Source organism: Mercenaria mercenaria, unplaced genomic scaffold (genome assembly GCF_021730395.1).
Source record: "Mercenaria mercenaria strain notata unplaced genomic scaffold, MADL_Memer_1 contig_4193, whole genome shotgun sequence".
NCBI lineage: Eukaryota > Metazoa > Mollusca > Bivalvia > Venerida > Veneridae > Mercenaria > Mercenaria mercenaria.
The window spans coordinates 39,863-63,137 of NW_026462404.1; the positions used below are offsets into that span (position 1 = coordinate 39,863).

The 23,275-nt window shown below is 35.6% G+C and overlaps 1 protein-coding gene across 1 annotated transcript in view; it reads left to right on the forward strand.

Annotated features, from left to right (window-relative positions):
- Positions 1–1,510: 1,510 nt before the first annotated feature.
- The window catches only part of LOC128553685 (uncharacterized protein MCAP_0005-like), a gene marked incomplete at its 3' end in the record, with an annotated part of 28,869 nt that continues 7,104 nt past the window's right edge, over positions 1,511–23,275 (forward strand). Inside the window, exons 1-3 of the mRNA XM_053534860.1 lie at positions 1,511–1,951; positions 2,217–2,288; positions 4,880–5,447. Of these exons, the coding sequence (XP_053390835.1) occupies positions 1,565–1,951; positions 2,217–2,288; positions 4,880–5,447 (1,027 nt within the window). The remainder of the gene's footprint in view (positions 1,952–2,216; positions 2,289–4,879; positions 5,448–23,275) is intronic.

Below are 23,275 nucleotides of genomic sequence, written 5' to 3' on the forward strand. Positions count from 1 at the left end.
TTCTTTTCAGACAATTTAAACAACAGGAAACGTATACGGTCAATATTTATAAATGCAAGTACTGATCGGATCTGTACCAAACATTTCAGTAAAATATTTGCTTAGACCTCTCTCTTAGGTTTGCTTAAGTGATGCCGTTTAATTCCTTATAAGGGCTGCCTGATATTCATATTAAACGAAAACTTTTAGTCAAAACAATTGATGGGTCTTCACCAAACTTGACCTTTAACATCCATGTGCTGCGTTTTCTCGAGTGTGCTTAATGCGATGTTTTGGTCCTATTTCAGGGACTATCAATGCTAAAAGTAGAATATTTCTTTATCAACTTCTTAAATCTCATCACTCAATTGAAAATTTGGTTCTTAGTGTTCCATATGGACTTTAAAGGTTCCGCTTTACGCAAGAGCTAAAAACATGAAAACCTTTTACAAACTTTTCCTTACGAACAACTTTTCAGCATTTTTCCCGAAATTCCTCAAACAGAAACATCTAAATAAACTTGAAAGACATCCATCAAAGTTTGCGGACCAAGATAGGTGCGGATTTGTAAAACTTTTCGACATGTAGAGAATTTAAAAGTATTACGTAAAAAAAAGGCCACCAAATCAGAAAATAGAACAAAAATCATACACTCTATCTTATTTACCCGTTCGTGCTTATTTTGATGAACTCAGGAACTTTTCTTTATGCGACCCTCTCACAAATTTAAAGTTTACTCGACAGAAGGTCCTGACCGGGTAAAGAAATAGTTTCGCTGTAATGATGTTTGTGTTACACTCTGTAACGATTGTTCAAATACCGAATACAATATCACTCGGGTTAGTTACAGTACCATGAACAAGAAGATATCGTATCTGTTTATATAGCACACACGATCAGCATGAAAGCTAGTTGAAATTGGCCGCTATTTGCAGCATGAAAATATATTTTTCAATATTTGTCATACAGGTTTCACTTTTGTTACGAATAAATATTTAACAAAAATGACATCTAAACACCTACATGGTTATTTCAAATCTCAAACTATAAATAGACAGTTCGGGCAATTGATCTCCGCTAGCAGTCATTTGTTTACTGTTTTAATGGTGCTTTTATTTTCCCTGATCTTCTACCATTATTTCGAATTATTTGCCACGTTTGTTCAGACTGTTGTTCATAGCATAAATGAATACACCATAATTTCTAATGCCATGGACATGACGACGAAAATCAACACTAGTGACTAGGTAGAAGGACAATTTAAAATACAAGAATCTTTTCCAAATAGTCAAAATCAAGGCAGACCATTAAATATTTTAATTGTGATAGGCGTTACAAAGATATGTTGTCTGTAAAACGATTATCCAAAGAACTATTATTAATGAAATGTTATATGCTAGGTAAAGGGTTTTCAAGTTTATATTTTATGTTTTGTTATCCAAGCGTGCCATTTTAGCGATATGTTAATGTTCTCGAATTTTACTTATTAAGACTTGCCTAACCATTCTTTTACTTCGACAGTTTTAGTTCACACCTAGCGACAACCATAAAGAAACAAGTAGAGAAAGTGCAACATTTTGTAAATATGGCAACAGCCCAGCTATTACAAGAACGAAATCATCTTTATCGCCTCCAAATTCTAATTATAGATGGAGGCACTACAGTCACAAGGAACATAATTCATCAGAAGAGCTCCGATGTTCCGTTTAATGTGATTCTTAGCCTTGAAAAAAACGCAGTAAACAAACTGAGAGCCAGGAAAGTAATAACGAATGCACAGTATAATTTGCTGTATCCACAAGAGGGTAATCCTTCTTCTATCACTGACATCGACCTACCTCTTGCGATATGCCTGCTGAGAAACCTAAAAAGTTTCGGGCTAAACACTCAATATAACTGGAGAGTAACACCACAGCAAACTGACGATTCCCTTGAGGCAGATTTATGTCGTCTAAGACATATACGAAATGAGGTATGTTTACCTGACTACATTAACTCTGTTCTAACAGCAAAATAGTTCCCATTTTTATTCTTCTAATTTAACATTGAAAGGTAAACATGCTTAATATCAAATGAAAGTATAAAATTTGCATGTTTCTCTTTTTTGTCTCTAAGACGATACTTATATTGATCATATCTTATGATAAAAACATAAACTAAACATGCCAATGATAAAATGTAACAAATGAAACGGTCCATGAGAACTTTAGAAGATACATTATCATTGTTTCTTTCAGATAACGCATAGAGGGTATACTACAGGGATAGACAAGAAAAAATTCCAGTATAAGTGGAATGAGGTCGAACAGGTATCTATACTTTTTAATCGGCGTGACCTTTAAACGAAAATAGGTATGGCAATTTTGAGTAGAAAATGGACTTACAATGTTTATTTATAGAATGCAGTAAGCACTCTATTTCTCTTACAATTTACTGTGTTACTTATTCACCGAAGTCTCATTTTAGACGCCTTGCTGATTGCTCCGGTTTGGTGTCTTATCAGTGAAAAATCCCGTTAAAATCTAAAATATACTATAATTGTTCCCCAAAGACACAAACACTGTAGATTACAAACACGACATAATGGAAATACTCAAGGTAATTGAGATTTGAAGAATAAGTTAAGGTCAGCTCAGTACTCGAGTTACTTTATAATTATGCAGATATGTTAAAAAGTATCGGTTTTTAACTAGTTAGGCATATGAATGGTCTGTAGCTGGAAAGCAATTATGACAAAATCTTTCTTATCTAGAAAATAGAAGTTTGGAGCAGTTGATATATCATATCTTATAATTTTCATATGTAAGGCTTGATTTCTCAAAGAACTATATTGTTTCTATTTCAAAACTGAATTATGTTCCCCAGTACGTTTAATTTTATTTGTACAATATTCAGTGTTTCCCGTTTACAAATACTAATACTAATAAATCAAATCAAAGAAACTATGTTATGAAATCATTTAGAAACATTAAGCTGAAATAAAATGGTAATTATCCATTGGCAATCAACCTCTTGTGTTGTTTTGGGTCTATACGGCTACATATGTGATAGAAAATGAAACTATATACTATCAGATTAACGTAGTTCTGCTCGTTTGATAAACCGGACGTGATGGCCTAAAGCATATACCCGGAAAACGTGAAATAAAGCCTGGATTTGGCGTACGAAATGAAAATCATTTTATGAATTAATAGCAACCTATGAGTAAATTTATTACAATGACACTGTTACTGTCTTTCTAAAGTTAAAACATGATATTAAAACATCTGACACCTTAAAAAATCAAGATAATGTCTTAAAATTAGCGTGCGGTTCACTTTAATCATGGTCAAATATCTCAAAATTAAGCACACGGACCTATACATTTTATTCACCACATTAAGGGCCATATGCTTATTTACAACTGTGGGAAGTTTCATTGAATTCTACATTGTAGAAAAAAATCTATTAGCGAAAATGTTATGAAAGTTATGATTTTCCCATAGACTTCCATTATAAAAAAATGCGTGAGGACCATTTTTTTTTCAAATCAGTCTAGCAAAAAAACCAAGCACACGACCCTATCTTTTTTATTTGCTGAATTTTCTAGGTATATTCTAAAGTTTTGAAAAATCAGAGTTTAATCAAATTCTACATTGTAGAAAAAATTTCAATCCAAACGTGCAGAACTACCTTAAAACAGCATCATGTGTGTCGTTGTGACTTTAAATCCAATTGAAATATATTTCTAATACAAATTTGTATGATGTTACTGGCGTTTGGAAAAGGAAAAATACATGAACAAACGTCCAAAATATTATTAGGTGAAACTTAAATTGCAAGTATGAGATGGTCTTTAAGAAATATGAATATTGCATCAGTAGCTGCAATAATAGTGCTTTAAGAATCAATACTCCTTTCCTATATAGATACACAAATATGACGGACTTATATTTAGAATTGATACAAACGAACTCATTGTAACTACCATAATTGTAGCAAAAAGAGTCAAACAAAATATGAAAACAGTGAAATGATAGATCTGAATCTGACCAACGCAAAACTAATAAAATACAACAAAAGGCCCTATATGTAACGTTACTTACAAAAATTGATTAGAAAGAAATTTCCGTACAAAAGAGTTTATATTTCTTTAAAGTTTACATGTGTGACATAGTTTCTGCAACAATGAATTATTTTTCTTGGGATCTTTAGAATCATTGCATGAATGTATACATGGCACCTGTTAAGACAGAGAGTTTTTGTAAAACATCTACTTCCACCTTAGAAACAAATGCTATATAAATGAAACATAGGCTTGTCACAGATTAAAAACAAATATTAGTTTTGCCTGAAATGTAATTACTGTTATTCTGTTATCATGCCAGTAATAAATGTTATATTTTGCATTTATTAGTACTGAAAGAAGTTCGTCTGGGAAGTAAAATCTACTAAAATTGAACTTGACCTCTGACCTCAATATGTCTCCTAGGTTCAACATAGCATTTCCGGATTTGACATAGTGTTAAGTTTTGTTGTCAGGAGTGAGGTAACAAACCATGCAATCAGAGGCCACTGTTTGAAAGTACATAGTTCGACTATAACAAATAGGTCAACGTGGAGTAAAAATAATTTGTTTTAACATCATATATCAATTTAATCTTTAAGGGATCAAGATATAATGTTGAAATCAATTCAGGACTATAAATTGAACTACCAGGAGTATATAGTGGTTTACTCTTTGTCAAAGAAACACCTCATTTGACATTTGATCCCATCCTGTCCCTAAAAGAACACCCAGTGACTAAGTCTGGTCCTTATGATTACTTGTTACGAGTATCTAGGCATTAATTAACCAGGCACATAAATTATATACATGCAATAGGCTAATACTGAAGCATGTATTTGTTTCATCCCGCAGGTTCTTCTCAGACTTAATACCTCTGTTCCAAATCCAATGCCAAATCTTCAACAAGAGCTTAATGCCTATAAAAACAGCCCTCTTGATCCAGAGGCAGAGGAAAAAATAAAAGAAGAAATAAAGAAAAACTGGATACATTTGGAACTGCAGATTATGTTTGAAAATGTTAAGGGAAAGGTTAAAGTCATCGAGGAAAATGTTGATGGTGTTAAGGGGAAAGTTAAAGAAGTAACGGCAAATGTTGAAGAAGTGAACGAAAATGTTGAAAAAGTTAAGGGACATGTTGAAGAAGTTAGGGGTAATGTTGAAGAAGTCAAAGAAAATGTTGAAGAAGTGAAGGAAAAGGTTGAAAAAGTTAAGGGACATGTTGAAGAAGTTAGGGGTAATGTTGAAGAAGTCAAAGAAAATGTTGAAGAAGTGAAGGAAAAGGTTGAAAAAGTTAAGGGACATGTTGAAGAAGTTAGGGGTAATGTTGAAGAAGTCAAAGAAAATGTTAAAGAAGTTAAGAAAAGTATTGCAGCTGCACATAAAAGGATTGATGAGGAATTGAAATTGCGAGAGAACACAGGTGAGTAATTTACCTTCTCCTTCGTCGTTTGTTAATGTACTCTTAAATCATTGGTATGACGTTTTCGTAATTGTATAAAAACTATTAGAAATCATGAATCGTTTACATGCCGCACGAAACGAACTAAAACCTACTTGCATGTTTGTTAGAGCTGAATTATTTGAGCAAAAAAAACAAAGATTAAATGTATCATTCATAATTGTCACTTATATTCCCCTAATCTTTCTAGTAAGTTTCAAAATATGTCATTCAGAAATACATTTTAAAGAAGATTATTAGGAACTACTGCGCACCATAATGATGTGAAAATTATATTGTCAAATTCAGTTTCTCAAATATTAAACTTTTTGTATGAACGACAAAAAACACAAACTTTCGGTAAAATCGTAAAAAAATGTTTCATCTCAAGAATTTAGTAGTTATCACTCCCCCTTTGGAAGCAAACATTCATTTAAATCTCATATTTAAAAGTGATTGGCTGTGAATAACTTTGTTATATGTAAAGCGCCTTCGAACGTGTTTTTCATTAAAAGGGCGCTATATAAATCTGACATTATAATAATAATAATAATAATGATGATGATGATGATGATGATGATGATGATGATGAAAATGATGATGATAATAAGTCCAAAGATACAACAAGACTTAGTGGGAATGTCTGCTTTGACCTTTAAATTAAAGATCTTTTACAATTTTAAAGTTTAACGAGCTAGATTATATAAGTTAAGCATTTCATATGAAAAATAACTCTTATTGGCTACGTATTTGGACAATACTTTGATTGTTAATATTGAATTCTTTGCTCTATCATTCTAAGGAGGCAGAGCGGTTAAGGCCGTTGAGTTAATATTAATTGCCCCTTTTTGTTTAAAATCCTGTGTTAGATATAAAAATTAATTAAAGTGTGAAAGCCATTATGTTGGCTGGAAGAAGTTCTGTCGGTGATGTTACCTATCTTAAACTAGTGCCGAAAACTGTATTTTGAGGTACGCTCTCCTTTTATAGAATCGCTGCAACATGTATTATAATACATCTTTTGAAGAAATATGTAGATTTCTAAGTAATATATTACCATTAGTTCGCATCCCATCCCATACATTCTTTCTTCTTTTGCAACTTCATTAATATAATCACAACAGAACATCATCCTTTCCTTTTCCCTTCTATATGGAACATACTACTTCAGAGTCCATAATTTTCAATTATCAAGCGATATGTCACCCTTTTCTAGAAAGGACAAAGGTTAAGCAAACAGCCCCATTCGCCTCAAGTTTTATTCATTTTAAAAGGGATTCCTATGAAACTTCATACACATGATTAGTCTGAAGTGTAGTTGGGCATGTTCATGGAAACAGGCTGAGAGATCCTATGTTCTTATTCCCTTTTAAGATTGTGCGGTAACTTATTTAACAGTTCCTGGGGTGACCAAAGAATGGGGCGCCCATGACCTTATCACCAGGAAGAGTAAATGGTAAACACGTATGCACATATCCTCTCTCAAGTTGGCGTCGTACACTACATATACATCAGTGATATCTAGAAAAATGAAACTCCATACATATGGTCACCATAAAACGAAGAAATGTCTGATGTATTTATTTTAATAATAGTGTGTGTTCCATATTCTTACTTCTTCTCTCCAACCTCAACCGCATAAAGTATTTCTTTTCACTTATTGAAACTTTGAACATATAACTATGCTGTCAAAGAGGTGAGTTTTTACGCAAAATAATTGAATAAAGATAGGTGGCAGCCAATTTACACATGTCAACCTGCCACAGTCCCGCAATGGGAAAAAGATAACGATAACAGGCGGTGCATGGTTGCAACATTTAGATATTATTTAAGCTCCATACTGTGACGTATCTTACCATACAATATGACTTAACAGGGTTGTCAACGTTATGTAACAAACAACAAATTGATTATAAGCCTGATATGTCTCATTTATTTTCGTTTATGTGGCCTTGAAAAATATCAAGGGGACAGATCAGCATATCAGCTTATGGGATGAAATAACGATGTAGTAGTTTCATTTAACTGGAACTGGTTAGTGCAATTTTAATTCGTATATTTTCCTTATATACCTAAGTTACACAAACCCCATGAAACTGTGTAATGTTTAATGCAATTGTGTTCAAAATAATTAATTACCTTGAAATTGAAAGTTTTGAGGTATGGTTCAAAATATTTAATTCAAGTAAAGCAAGTAGACAGACATACAAATAAACAAAAATCGTCAGCAGAACATTTAAAATGATGTTTCAATATAAAACATATGCAACAAAACTCCCTGTAACTTAGTGTTTCCTTTTTGTAGACATCATTGCTTTCAAGTTAAGTTGTTAGTTAGACATGCACTCCAGATGAAGTAAAACTGCATGTATTTCCTGAACCTAATTGTGATGTTATGATTAAATTTCTAATCTTACACATCCTTTTTAGAGTTATTGCAGCCTTTCTCTTCACAGTCACTGCCCTTGTGATAAATAACGAGAAAAATGAATTCCGTTCTCTAAAATTCAAACTATATTGAAGTGGATAAAATGTGTAAGGGACAGGGTACCTCTGTCAAAAAAGTTCGTGCTGTAAGCGAAAAGCCCCGAGTTCGAGTCCTGGTCACGCTGTACATTTTTCTCACCCAGTGACATATTCCTCATGAAGCAGCCTATAAGTCATTTTCGAAGCAAAACACGGTATTATAAGTTCACATTTTGTGGCAACATACATAGAAATGGCTGTTTAAATATTTGACATATATATGAAGATAAGGTCTCACAATTCTTTCTACAACACGCACCATTTGAAATATTAATGCTCTATCGAATGATATACACAAAAGTTAATTGTGCAGAATTTGATCATATTTGCATCATTTTTTTCTACAAACGTTATTTGTACTGTTTTGAAATTACTTTAGCCATGCATCCACTGTTGTCATGGTCAGAGCAAGATCTGTATCAGAATATGATAAAATACAGATAAATAGGCTCCAACTGATGTCATGGTCCTGTAGCAACAGCTAAAGTAGGTCTTTACAAAAACTATAGATAACCAGGCCCCATCTATTGCCATGGTTGTGTAACAACAGCTAGATCATGGTCTTATAAGTACTATAGATAGCAAGGCCTCAACTGTTGTCATGATTGTGTAACGAAAAATAGAGCATGGTTTGTATTAGTACTATTGAAAACAATTCTCGGAATGTTGTCAAGGTTTTGTGTTAAAACAGCGAGAGCATGATCTGTATCAGTACAATAGATTTATATGCCACGGCTGTTGTCAGGGTCCGGTAACAACAGCTAGAGCATGGTCTATATCAGAACAATAGATAAACATGCTCCGGCTGTTGTCATGGACCGGTAACAACAAATAGAGCACGGTTTGTATTAGAACAAAAGGCCCCAACTGTTTTCATGGTTGTGTACAGCAGCTAGAGCTTGGTCTGTATCTGTACTACATATAACTACGCCCCAACTGCTATTATTATTGTGTAACATCAGCTTGAGCATGCTCTGTATCAGTACTTTAGATAACCATGCCCCAACTGTTGTTATGGTTGTGTTACAAGAGATACAGCATGGTTTGTATAAGTACCATAGATACCCAGGCCCCAACTGTTGTCATGGTTGTGTTACAACAGCTACAGCCTGGTCTGCATTATTACTTTAGATAACCAGACCCCAACTGTTGTCATGGGTGTGTTACAACAACTACAGCATGGTCTGTATCAGTACTATAAATAAGCAGACCCCAACTGTTGTCATGGTTGTTTAACAACAGTTAGGGCATGGTCTGTATCAGTACTATAGGTAAACAGGCTCCGGCTGTGGCCATGGTCCGGTAACAATAGCCGGAGCATAATATGTATTAGTACTAAGATAACCTGGCCCCAACTATTGTCATGGTTGTGTTACAACAGTTAGAGCGTGGTCTGTATTAGTACTACAGATAAACAGACTACGGCTGTTGTCGTGGTCAGCCAACAACAGCTACAGCATGATCTGCATACGTTCTGTAGAAAACCAGGTCCCAACTATTCTCATAGTTGTGTAACAACAACTAGAGCATGGTCTGTATTAGTATTATAGATACATAGGCCCCAGCAATTGTCAAGGTTGCGTTACAACAGCTGAAGCGTGATATGTACCAGTACTACAGATGAACACGCTCCGGCTGTTTTCATGATCCGGAAACAACAGCTGGAGTATGGTCTGTATCAGTACTATAGATGAACAAGCTACGGCTGTTGTCATGTTACAACAGCTACAGCATGGTCTGTATTAGTACTGTAGATACCTAGGACCCAACTTCCCTCATGGTTGTGTTACAACAGCCAGAGCATGGTCAATATCAGTACAATAGATTAACCTGCTACGCTGTTGTCATGGTCCGTAAGAAACATCTTGAGCAAAGTCTATATCAGTACAATAGATAAACATGCTCCGGCAGTTGTCACGGACTGCTAACAACAGACTGAGCATTGTTTGTATCAGTACTATAGATAACCAGGCCTCAACTGTTTTCATGGCTGTGTAACAACAGCTAGAGCATAATCTGTATCAGCACTAAATGTAACCAGAGCCCAGCTGTTTTCATGGTTCTGTTACAACAGCTGGAGCATCTTCTGTACCAGTACTTTAGATAACCAGGCCCCAACTGTTGTCATGGTTATGCTACAACAGTTAGAGCAAGTTTTGCATCACTTCTTTAGATAACTAGGCCCCAACGGTTGTCATGGTTGTGTAACAACAGTAAGAGCATGATCGATGTGGGCTCGCGCCTAACTCGGGGCGTAGAATTCTTCATGTGAGGAAGCCATAAAACTGGATTACGGAAGGATGGTGGTTCTACCCAGGTCCCCGCTTGTAATGAAATAATGCATTGACGGGCACATGGGGAAGAATAGCCAGAACATGGTCTGTATCAGTGCTTAAGATTACCTGGCCCCAACTGTTCTCATGGTTGTGTAAGAACAGGTAGAGCATGGTCTGTATTAGTACTATAAACAGGCCCCAACAAGTGCCAAGGTTGCATTACAACAGCTGAAATGTATCTGTACTATAGATAAACATGCTCCGGCTGTTGTCATGGTCCGGTAACAACAGCTACAGCATGGTCTGTATCAGTATTGCAGATAACCAGGTCCCAACCATTGTCGTGGTTGTGTAACAACAACTAGAGCATGGTCTGTATCAGTACAATAGATAAACCTGCTCCGGTTGTTGTCTTGGTCCGGTAGCAACAGCTAGAGCATGGTCTGTACCAGTACAATAGATAAACATGCTTCGACTGTTGTCATTGTCCGGTAACAACAGATAGCGCATGGTTTCTTTGAGTACTAAAAGACGCCAGGCCCCAATTGTTGTCATGGTTGTGTAACAAGCGCTAGAGCATTGTCAGCACCAGGACGATAGACAAGCAGGCCCAAAATGTTATCATGGTTGTGTTACAAAAGATAGAGAATCGTCTATATTAGTACTATAGATAAACAGGCCGCAACTGTTGTCATGGTCGTGTAGCAACAGCTAGAGTATGGTCTGTATCAGTACTATAGATACTCAGGACCCAACTATTCTCATAGTTGTGTAACAACGGTTAGATTATTGTTTGTATCAGTACTATAGATAAACATGCTCTGACTGTTGTCATGGTCCGGTACCAATAGCCGGAGCACAGTCTGTTACAGTACTAAAGATTACCAGGCCCCAAGTGTTGTCATGGTTGTGTTACAACAGCTAGAGCATTGTCTGTATCAGAACTATAAATAACCAGGCCCCAACTATTCTAATGGTTGTGTAACAACGTTACAGCTAGATCATGGTCGGTATTAGTACTATAGATACCAAGGGCTAAACTATTGTCATAATTGTGTTACAACAGCTGGAGAATGATCTGTATCAGTACAATAAATAAACGTGCATAAATAGCTGTTGTCTTGGTTCGGTAACTAAAACTATAACATATGGTCCAAATTTCTATGCTGTATCTTTAAAAACAAGAAAGTAGATCAGTAGGTCAGTAGACCACAGGGTCATGATTTGAACAAACTTCACCACTAGAGCATGCTAAATACTATATATCTAAGCTGTGGGACTTATGGTTTAAGACAACATTTTTTAAAGACTTCTGTTTAAACCATATGCTCCCCACACGCATGGGCCTGGCCAGTTTCAACCCCAGGGGGGAATAATTTGTACAAAAAGATTTTCAAAAACGTTTTCCATATATAAGTCTATATAAACCATGTGACCCCCAGTGCGGGGCAATATTTGACCATAGGGGGATAACTTGAACAGGACTACTAGATGATGATACATACCAAATCAAAGCCTTAGGGTTTGGATAAGAGGATTTATAAATTTGTTCTTTTCGGTTGCCATGGCAACCAGAGGTCTGTATGGAACTTTATTTTTTGAGAATTTTTAAAGATTACCATCTAAGGAACATTCCTTTGAAGTTTCATTAAAATTGGCATAGTGGTTTAGGAGGAGATGTTCAAGGAAAATGTTGACGGACGACGGACAATCACTGACCACAATAGCTCATCCTTGTAAACAAATTAACAATAAAAAATGCTGTGTGTGTTTTCTTCGGAATGTGTTAAAATGTACAGTATGGACTATGAATGAAGGAATGCATAAGTACCTTTATGCAAGTTGTGTCAAAATTAACTACGTCACTACCATGTGCGAACGAATGCTAAACAAGTCTATATTAAAAAGCTGAGTGTACAGTATAAAGAAACACTTTATATGTAATGCTACTGCAATGATGAAACATTGCCAAAAAATAGAACAGGAAATTGATGACCTCGCGACTAAAATATTATTACTGCATATCTAGAAACATGAAACATCACATATGCTGCATAAATGCATAAATGCATAAATTCCATTTGCCATTGGGCTATCCGTGCTGGTCTTATTTTACTCTACATTATTATTGATCTTTTGCAAATTATAACGTCCAACTCAGACCTTGCAAAATCATCTCCAACGCAGTGCGGCTTCCTATAAAAACGGAGATCACATATACCATAACGCATCTGAAATATATAAAATATTAAGAATAATTTTGTTTTCAGAAAAAATAGGTTTACCAGTTCTTCATCTTCTTCCGGTTCATGCCGCACGCTGGGCAACAATCTTTAACATTCACTGAAAAATGTAAATGATGTCTAGGGCACTTAGTATTGTCATGTTTTGGAGTAAAGAAGTAACTTAGTATCCGAAAACATCAATTTGGAACTAGGTTTCGAAAATCTATTTGATTCTAACAAAAGATATAAGTAAACTAGATAAAGGATAGAATATAACTCGTATTTTTGTTGATATAACGTCATTTTCCCCTGAAAATACAAGAAAAAACCATTGTTTCATACCCATCCGATGTTAAATAATATTAAGCAATCAGACAATTACGGGCTACTCCGGATGACCCCCTGTGGGCAAAGATCTAATGAAAGCATAGAACCCCAAAATTACAACACTTCTATTTTTACTAAATCTGTTTCTCATAAAATTCACTGTTATAAACCGACTGCAGAAATTGATCATGTACCCACACATGTATGTATTGTAATGTGTATGGGCTGGAGGCCAAAAACGCAATAAACAAGTTTTAGTTTTTAAAGTTTTTTTCCTATAAGTGTAATGTTAATGTGATCCGTTTTGGTAGAGAACCATTAGGTTATGCGACATACCAAGTATGAAATGCCTAGGTCTTGAACTTTAAGACAAAATGTGTTATAAAGACTTTTCCTGTAACAGTATGTGTAAAATTTGTGACCTCCGGGGCGGTGTCACTTTTTATTACAATGTTCATAATTAAAAAATTCTTAGACATTGGTGAAAAATTAGTTATGTACCTATACCCAGCTTTAAAGCAGGAACGTATACTTCACGAGTAAAAAAAAAGTAGAAAATTATATGTAAACATTCCACACATTCCAAACAAAGGTTTATGCCACTTAGACAGATCAGTGGGGCATATTGTTTTTGCTATGCTTTATAGAGTTTTATTTTTCAGAGGATGACAGAACATATTGAGTAGATTACCCATGCAGAATTTTGGGTCATTGGATCAAAGGTCAATGTCACAGGGCTAAAATGTCATATTCTTCAGCACTCAATATCTTGATAATCCTTTGACACTGATACATCTGTCCATCGCATTTCGTGTCCGTTCAATTACTTCATGATTCACGGATCGATCTGCAAATAAGTTGGCACAAGTGCTGACCACATCATGACATTGTGTAGTGTGCAAGTCCAAGGTCCATAGCATAAATATCAAGATCACCGTGCACTTTGAACTTTCTTTTCACTGTATAAGAATATTGATGGAGCTGTTGGTGTCTTCAGCATTACTTTGCTATGCATAATGGGTTATAGAATGACTTGGCAAAATGTTAACAATAACACATGCCGTCCATTTACAGCCAGATGCTTTGCGGAAGGGTAGCCGATAAAAGTTTGCTAGTTTCGGGAACCTTTCAGGATCATTAATCAATAAAATGGGCGTAGCCTTGCTATCGGGCTCATTCGGCATGTATTAGAGGAGTAGCATACAAACGAAACCTTGTGGTTTAAACGCTGAAACCTATCCGAAGTAGCCGAATGTTTCTCGATCATGCGATAAGGTTGCAATAACATTGCCGAACATGCTGAAGAGTTGCCAAATCGTTACCGATAGAATGCTAAAATGTTGCCGATTTGAGAGTCGGGGTTATAAATGATGCCGAACTAGTATCTTATTATGATAGCTCAATGGTAGAGCGCATAACTTGGAATCTAAGGGTCCAGGGTTCGAGCCTAACCAGGGGCTGGCGACTTCAAACTTTGGGGCTAGGTACTGGTCTTTCCCAGGAAAGAAAGCCCCTGTGTATCGTCACGTTACAGAACCAAGGGAGTCTATTCGAAGAAGAGCTAGGATCTGGTGCCCGGGTTTCATGTATCTTCACTCTGTCTTGAACTGCTGTCCCTTGAGAAAAATCTGTTAGGTAAGTCACCTACCCATACCTCCAAAAGACCGCTCGGGATGGCTAAAAAGATTAACTGGTGTTAAGGGACCATGTCAACAGTTAGAGCATGGTTATTTATAGTACTCATATATACTATGCTGCAGATGTTATTACCGGCGTGGCCGAGTGGTTTAGGTCGCTGGCTTCAAATCACTTGCTCCTCGTCGATTAGGATTCGAACCTCACTCGGGGCGTTGAATTCTTCATGTGAGGATGCCATCCAGCTGGCTTACAGAAGGTCGGTGGTTCTATCCAGGTGCCCGCTCGTGATGAAATAATGCACGGAGGGGCACCTTGGGGTCTTCCTCCGCCATTTAAGCTGGAAAGTCGCCATATGACCTATCAAACCATGACAACAGTTGAGGCATGACTATCTATAGTACTTATATATACCGTGCTTCAGATGCGCTACCAAACCAAAACTATAGTTGGGGCATGAATAACAACAGTACTGATATATACCATACTACAGCTGGTGCCAACAGTCAGAGTATGGTTATCTATATAACTCATATATATACCATGCTGTAGCTGTTCCTACCGAGCTATGACAAAAGTCGGAGCATGTACATTATTCATATATACTCTGCTCCAGCTGTTGCTAACGAACAATAGCAACATTTTGGACCTGGTTAACTACAGTACATGTCCTAATATATACTAAGCTCTGGCTGTTGTTATCAAACTACGACAAGAGTCGGTACATGGTTATTTATATTACTTATGTATACCAAGTCCCAGCTGTTGCTACTGAAGCGTTAAAACTGTTGGCGCATGGTTAACTATAGTACTGATATAAACTATGTCCTAGCTGTTGTTACCTAACCAGGACAACAGTCGGTTATGTTACGTTTTTCATGTATACCATGCCCCAGCTGTTGCTACTGAACCGTAACAATAGTTTGGGCATGGTTTACTATAATTCGGATATGTACCATGCTCTAGATGTTGGTACCGAACTATCACTACAGTTGGTGTATGGATAACTATAGTACTGATATATAAAATGCTCCAACTGGTGTTAATGGACCACGACAACAGTCAGAGCATGGTTATCTATAGAACTCATATATATACCGTACTGTAGATGATATTACCGAACCATTACAAACGACGGAGCATGGTTATCTATAGTACTCATATATACCATGCTCCAGCTCTTGAAACCGAACCACAACAATAGCCAGAACATGGTTATATGTAATACTGATATATACCATGCTCTACTAGATCTACTGGCACATACTGGCACATAAGTTACATTCAGTTAGTTAGTTTTCTTTTTTTAATTGTTAGAATATTTCATTAAAAGTAGGAAAACGTTATAATTTCTGTCTTAACGTTTCTGTTTACGATTAAGCTATTTTCCTAAACTGCGTAACATTTGAATTAGACCATCAGAACATTGTAAGGCCCCTATGTGTGATCCGATTACAAGAGGTTGAGTTTCATAGAGAATCGCGAATGACGTCAGAGCGAGTAAAATAAATAACACGCCTCTTACCCCTCCTATAGACAGCGCTTGTAAAACGTTTTGCTTAAAACGTAAAGAATGTGACTTACCGGGTCGACTGGAAGTAAATGCTGATTGACAAAAATAAATTTCCCGAAAATTTGAAAAACACTGCAATGCCATTTGACAAAAAATAATTTCAAACACTAAGTAAGTTTAGCCTCTATTATATTGGACATAAACTTTAATTAGCTTAGTTTTACCTGGTAAGGCTAATGAAATCAAATGAATGTATTTAACAAAGTCGGTTGTAAAGACTAACATTTAACAACATAAAAACAGTCTCCTATGTAACAACATTAAACAGTCTCTTAATATTTTTAGAATTAACGGTAAACACTATTCACAAGTAATTCATATCTGATTTCGATCATCTTTGACCGTTTGCGTTTTTTAAACAACTTTGGAAATAAACTGCTTTAATGAACAATAAGAGTAAATACTCTTCCAACTTTGACAAGCACCTCCTTTTGTAAATATTATCTGTAAAACTTTATAAACATAAATGAGCCTTTTGCTTATTTGATACCATAATTATGAAATAGTGTTGACTCTTTATATCTACGAAATAATCGATTTTTCAACCCCGTTTGTTCGTTCATGTTTTCACACAGCCGCCGTCATTTTACGAATTCTCCCATGTAGAAATGACGTGATAAATGTGAGTGTGCAAATCACCGGGTTTAATAAAACGTGCATGTTTTCCTTGATTTCTTTTAAACTAGAAAGAAATATGTTTAATCGTAAACATAAACGTTTAGAATGAAATTAAAGCGTTGTTTAGTTTTAACGAAAAATCGTAACAACTAAAAAAGAAAGCAAACGAACTGTATGTCTACTTACGACTCTAGTTAAATTCCAAGAGAATACTCTCATCCGGTCAATTACAAATGAAGATCACTTGCTGTAGTCCAGAGTCATGTTTAGTGTCACCTTCACAGCGCAACAGTTACTGAAACTATATAACTTTAAAAATTAAAGCAGGCCAACTAAACTGTCAACTGTTACAGAGTCTGCAATATTTAAACTTCAAAGATCATTTTCATCCCGTCATTTTAATAATTACTAGATTCTTTACATAGTTAGAAACATTAATCATTGACGCATCATTCATGTAATCGTTACATGGCACAACTTGTTGATCAATTTCCGCTGTAACGTTGTAAACTGACCCACATAGAATAATGATCCCCCGGTCATCATTCTATATAGAATAATGACCCCCCAGTCATTATTTTATATAGAATAGTGACTCCCCGGTCATAATATTATGACCGAGGGGTCATACTATTATGACTCCCCCACACGTAGAAAAATGACCCTCACATAGAATTGTGACCCCTATAGAATTGTGACTCCCTAACCCAAACCCTAACCCATCTAAGGTACACTTACAACATAATTATCCCCCACCGATAGGCATCGGAGGAGAATATGGTAATGGTACCGTGCGTGTGTCTGTGCAACATTATTGTGACCGCAACTCCTCATTCGTTATTGGACGGAATTGATTAAATCTTTCAGGGATTACTAATACTGATGCTTAGTTGTGCAGGAAGAAAAAAAATTGAATTTGCTCCACCTGTTCAGGAGTTATGACCCTTTGTTAATTTTATATATATATATATATATATATATATATATATATATATATATATATATATATATTTATATATATATATATATATATAAATTATAGTGCAAAGTTTTGTGGCCGCACTTCCAAAATCACCATTATTATAAGTTCCAGAATGCTTACACTACATTGTACAGAAGGTAAATTAATAATTATTTACATGTATGCGTAACATAATTATACGTTTTACATGTATGCGTAACATAATTATACGTTATACCTTGCATATAATGCGATGTCACAAAGTTACGAGGCTGTAAAAGGTACTAAATTAAAGGTACTGTTAAAGAATCTTGGAAACATCTTGCTATTGTAATACTTGAAGCATGAAACTTTTATCATTGTTTATAGGTAAAAAAAAAGGATTTAGATCTAAAACATGTTCTAAACAAAAAGACATGCACCTTTTAAAGCAGAAGTTTCGTGATCTATGTTCTAAGTATGTTCTACCGTGTACCTTGAAAGTTGCAGGGGTTCCAAGTTGCAAAAGGATTCCTTTATGTATCCCCCTTCCATTAGGTCATCTGAATCTATTGGCAAAGGTTTGATACGGCGAAATATTATCCCTTTGGGGAGACCTATTGGCTTTAATAAGAAAAATGCGCTACCAATGCGCCACCGAGGCTCACAAAAGTGGTAAGTATTTAAAAGAGGATGCGTAATTCGACCTCAACCGGGATAGCTGGTTTTTAAGATGCTTTGTTATGCCTTGGCAATTCGAAGAATAGAGTGAATTAAGGTGGCTTGCCAGTCTTCTTTGACGCCGGTCTTCGTAATAATGGTCGAAAAGTAAAGATACCGTATTGCTCTGATATTTGATATTTGGTATTCATATACAAGGACACCTATCCTTCATTTTGTACGATTCAGATCTTTTATATTCCTTTCTTTGTTTAGCAAAGAGCTGTTTCTTACAATTAATGAAAAGTTGAAGTATCTGGAGTAAAAATGGCTTATTTCTTTTTCGCTGGATTAATTTCAAAAACAACATTCGGATGCTCTTGACAAGGGAAACGGAATGGTACAAGTCAGGATTGTCAATCGGAAATTTCATAAAATGTCACTATGAAGAGCGTTAAATTTTCTTAAAAATGTGCGATTCTTTTGATCTTAGAGTAGCACCATACGAGCTTCGGTGGACGATTTGGTCGACGGAAAACGATTCAGTTTACTAACGACTTACGCAGTCTTTGTGCTATGAAAATTCAGAACTAGTTTATGAAATAAAAAGGGGCTCTTTCCGTGAAATATTTCACAAAATGCGGTAGAAGCATATATTTGCATCGCGTGCATCACTGAAGTAGCCTAAACGTCATCTGACGTAACACAAGTTTCAACGTTACAAAAATTAATGTAATTGCTGTTTGTGAAAAAATTCACGGTAAGCTATCTTGTATTTCATAAATTAGTTCATATCCATATTATTCATATTCAGTTTAACGCCCTCTTTTAGGTAGCCAGAATTGGCTAGTTTTCAGGCGGCGAGGATGCCTGGGTTTCAATCCAGTAATGCTGTTGTGACAGGGTGATGTTGATAATGTAATTTTTTATATTAAATATAATGTTTAAAATGAATATTCAATATATATTTAGCATTTAGGCAATCAGATTATCTTCAGGCTGATAGTAATTGATAAGTCTTTAAATGCTGGTTCCATACAGGTGTTACAAATTGATGCATATAATCTGTGTCTAGAATACTGGACCAACTAGGGAGAATAGTTATGCGTGATTAAGGTTCAAAGAAAGTAACACCTACTTATCAAGTTCTTTGAGTCTGGGAGTTATAGGTAGCAGAAACCATATTGGGCTGAAAATAATTAATCATGATTGATATAGGAATCTACATATCTATTGGATAATAATTGTAAAAGGGTGTGTTCATACATAAAAATCTTAAGGGCTGAGGAATGAATGAAAGAAGGGAGTTGAAGAGAGTTAGAGAAAGGTTGTAGTGATGGAATGAAGTAGAGTTTGAAGGTTGAAGGAAGAACGATAGTGAATAAATGCAAAATTATAAATGATGGACATGGATATCAAATTAGTGGAAGAAAATAAAATAGTAGATCACAGAAAGCGAGTTTTATAATTATGTAGTATTTCTCCAGATAAGTAAGAACAGTCGCAATACTAGGCGACCCAATAACGAGCCGGTTACACTGGGTTGCTTACCAGAACTCCTCTAGTTGTGTGGGAAACATATGTTTTATAATTTCCAGCTTCCCCGCCCGGAATCGAACCTGGGCCGCTGGATTAGGAGTCAACGACCTCAACCACTCGACAACTCCAACCAAATACTTAAGCAAAATCATTGGAAATCACTGTAAGTGACAAGTGGTTTGAAACATTTTCCGTAGGCCAAATCTCTCACCAAAGTTTGTATAGTGAGGCTTTTGCTTTATTTTTAAAGGATGATCTCAGTTGCTATCAAGAAAACATGATCAGAATCATTTCAGGTGACTAATAAAAGATGATAATACACTGTTTGTAAACAAAACCTAATTATCCTCTAGCCTAAATATCGGTTCTTGCTATTTCTATAGTAACCTTAAAACGACTTAGGTATATCTTCTATTATTGTAATACTTCTCTTTATGTACAACAATGATAGTTCAAATGAAAACACTTTTAAATTTCATTTTTCAATAGATGTACGCTTATTTTGTAGCGGGGCCTCTAAAATATACTGCTGTTGTGTCAGCTGTAGAGGCATCAGTTGCAGCAGAAACAACAACAACAATAACAAATATAAGCAATAGAAATATAGTGACTTGGATTAATTAAAGAGTATGTTAGTAATAGGCTAGGTTGGGGGTGGGGGGGGGGGGGGGGGGGGTCAATATTTTATAGATAAAATCTGGGGGGGGGGGGGTCATTATTAGTCCCTACTGGTTGAAAACCAGTTTCGGGGACTATAGGAATGCGCTTTTCCGTCATTCTGTCATTCCGTCCGTCCGTCCATCCGCAATTTTTTGTCCGGTCCATAACTCTGTCATCCGTGAAGGGATTTTAATATTACTTGGCACAAATGTTCCCCAGGATGAAACGACGTGTTATGCGCAAGACCTGGACCCCTACCTCAAAGGTCAAGGTCACAATTGGAGGTCAAAGGTCAACAGGGCTTTTCTCCTGTCCGGTCCTTAACTCTCCCATCCATGAAGGGATTTTAATATTACTTGGCACAAATGTACCTCATAATAAGACAATGTGTCATGCCCAACTTTCAGACCCCTAGCTCAAAGGTCAAGGTCACACTTAGCAGTCAAATGTTAGCATGGCATGAACAGGGTGCATGGAGGGATTTTGATGAAACTTGGCACAAATGTTCACAACTATAAGACGGATTGTCCTGCGCAAGGACTAGGTCTCTAGGTTTAAGGTCAAGGTCATACTTAGAGGTCAAAGGTTAAATTTAAGAATGAATTTATCCAGAGCATTTCTTCTCCATGCATGGAGAGATTTTGATGTAACTTGGCACAAATGTTCATTGCCATGAGGCACCTTTTTTTAAGAATTACTTCCCTTTGTTGTTACTATAAATAGATTATATTGTTACTTTTTTATTACTGGCCGTAGGGAAAAATCGAGACCTTTTTTCTGTGGTACAACATGCATGTTACATTAAATTTGTAGATGTATTTTGACATATCTCTACCTGGTAAAGAGTTTTGTGTGGACTTGTAATATATTTTTTTCTAATAGATTTTTTTTTAATTTTTTTTTATTGCTTTCCCTTTGTTGTTATTATAGATAACTTATATGATAACTTTTTCATAATTGGCCAAAATAAATACATATGAAAGCAACTATAGGTTTTTCATGTATGCAAATTTTAATCCAAGTGTTTTGTTATAACATATTGTATATATAGTACAATATTATTTATACATCATTGACATATATCAATTCATTATGTTATACTGCAGTAAAAACAATAAGGTGCCTTCCAGTATGGGACTTTGTATTGCATGGCAATACTTCATTCACTTGTTTTAGAAGGGGTGTCAGTATTTTATAGAAAAGGGGTCATTATTTTATATAAAATAATGACCGGGGTTCATTATTCTATGGGGGTCAGTTTACAACGTTACACCGGCATCTCAGAGACTTGTTCGGACTTGACGATGGGAACTTTATCATTACCGCCGGCGCGGTTACTGGTTATTGTTATTTAATTTCAGTTTTTAATATCCGGCTCCGGAGCACCGCTGATATATTATTCAAAATCAAGCTGATCGAAGCTAGCCTCCATGTCTTTCTCGTTATTCATTCATAATTATTGCCGTATTTGTTAATGAAAATGACCCGGTTCCTAGTGATTACATCAGCTGTTCTACATATATAACTAATTTGAATAAAGCTAGTACCATCGCCTTGGAAGATAGGTGCGCGGGATTCGTTTCAACTAGACACTTTGACTCTACCAGGTAATCAAGTACACAGCGCGTTTGTCTGTAGGCGAAGCTTAAATTTGTAAACAAAAATAATTTCAAACACTAAACAGGTTAGTGTTTATTAATACACAGCAAACATTACATTAGTCGTCTATTATTATTTTCATTTGACAAATGACGAGTTATAGCCTCGCCCTCTCACTGACCAACTTAATTTGCAGGACGCATTTTTAGCGCGACTATACGAAGTATATGAGAGCTATCATACACACCCTGACGTCGGCGTCGGCATCCTTCAACGTCCACACCTTGGCTAAAGTTTTGATGCGCTTTCTCTTTTTTTTCTCTTCATCTTTGTAATTACTTGATGGATTTGCTTCAAACTTAAAATGGTTATTCCTCATCATCACCAACATCATATGGCACAAGGGCCATAACTATTGCAGCAGTATTTTATGAATTATCTTCCTTTGTACTTAGAATTTCAGGTTAAAGTTTTGGTGCATTTCACTCTCTATTTTAGTTATTAATAAATGGATTGGATTCAAACTTGAAATAGGTGTTCCACATCATCACTAAAATCATACGACATAAAGACCATAATTCTGGCACCATTTTTTTTATGAGTTATGCCCCCTTTGTACTTCAAATTTTTATGTTATTTTTTATGTATTTTATGTTAATTTTGATGTATTTTCGCTCTTATAACAGAAGGGATTTGATTCAAACTGAAACTTATTGTTCCATATCAGCATCAACAACATTTTACAAAAGGGCCATAACTCTGGCACCAATATGTTTTGAATTATGGCCCCTTTTTACGTACAATTATATGTTAGTTTTGATGCACTTTCACCCTGTTACTGTTATTACCACACAAATTTGATTCAAAATTAAGATAGTTATACCACATCATCAGTCACATCATATGACACAAGTGCCATAACTCTTGCACCAATATTTCATGAAATTGAATTAAGCCCCCTTTTACTTAGAATTTCAGGTTACTGTTGGTGCACTTCAAACATATCTTTGTTATTGCTTATAGATTTTTATTCAAACTTAAAATAGTTCTCGCACAACATTGTCCTCATCATATGACACAAGTTCCATAACTCTGGCACAAGTATTTTCCCTTTTTTGCTAAGAATTTTAGTTTAATTGTGATACCTTTTTCACCATAGATCTGTTGTTACTCAATTGATTTGATTAAAATTTAAAATAGTAATTACACAGCATCTGCCGCATCATATGACT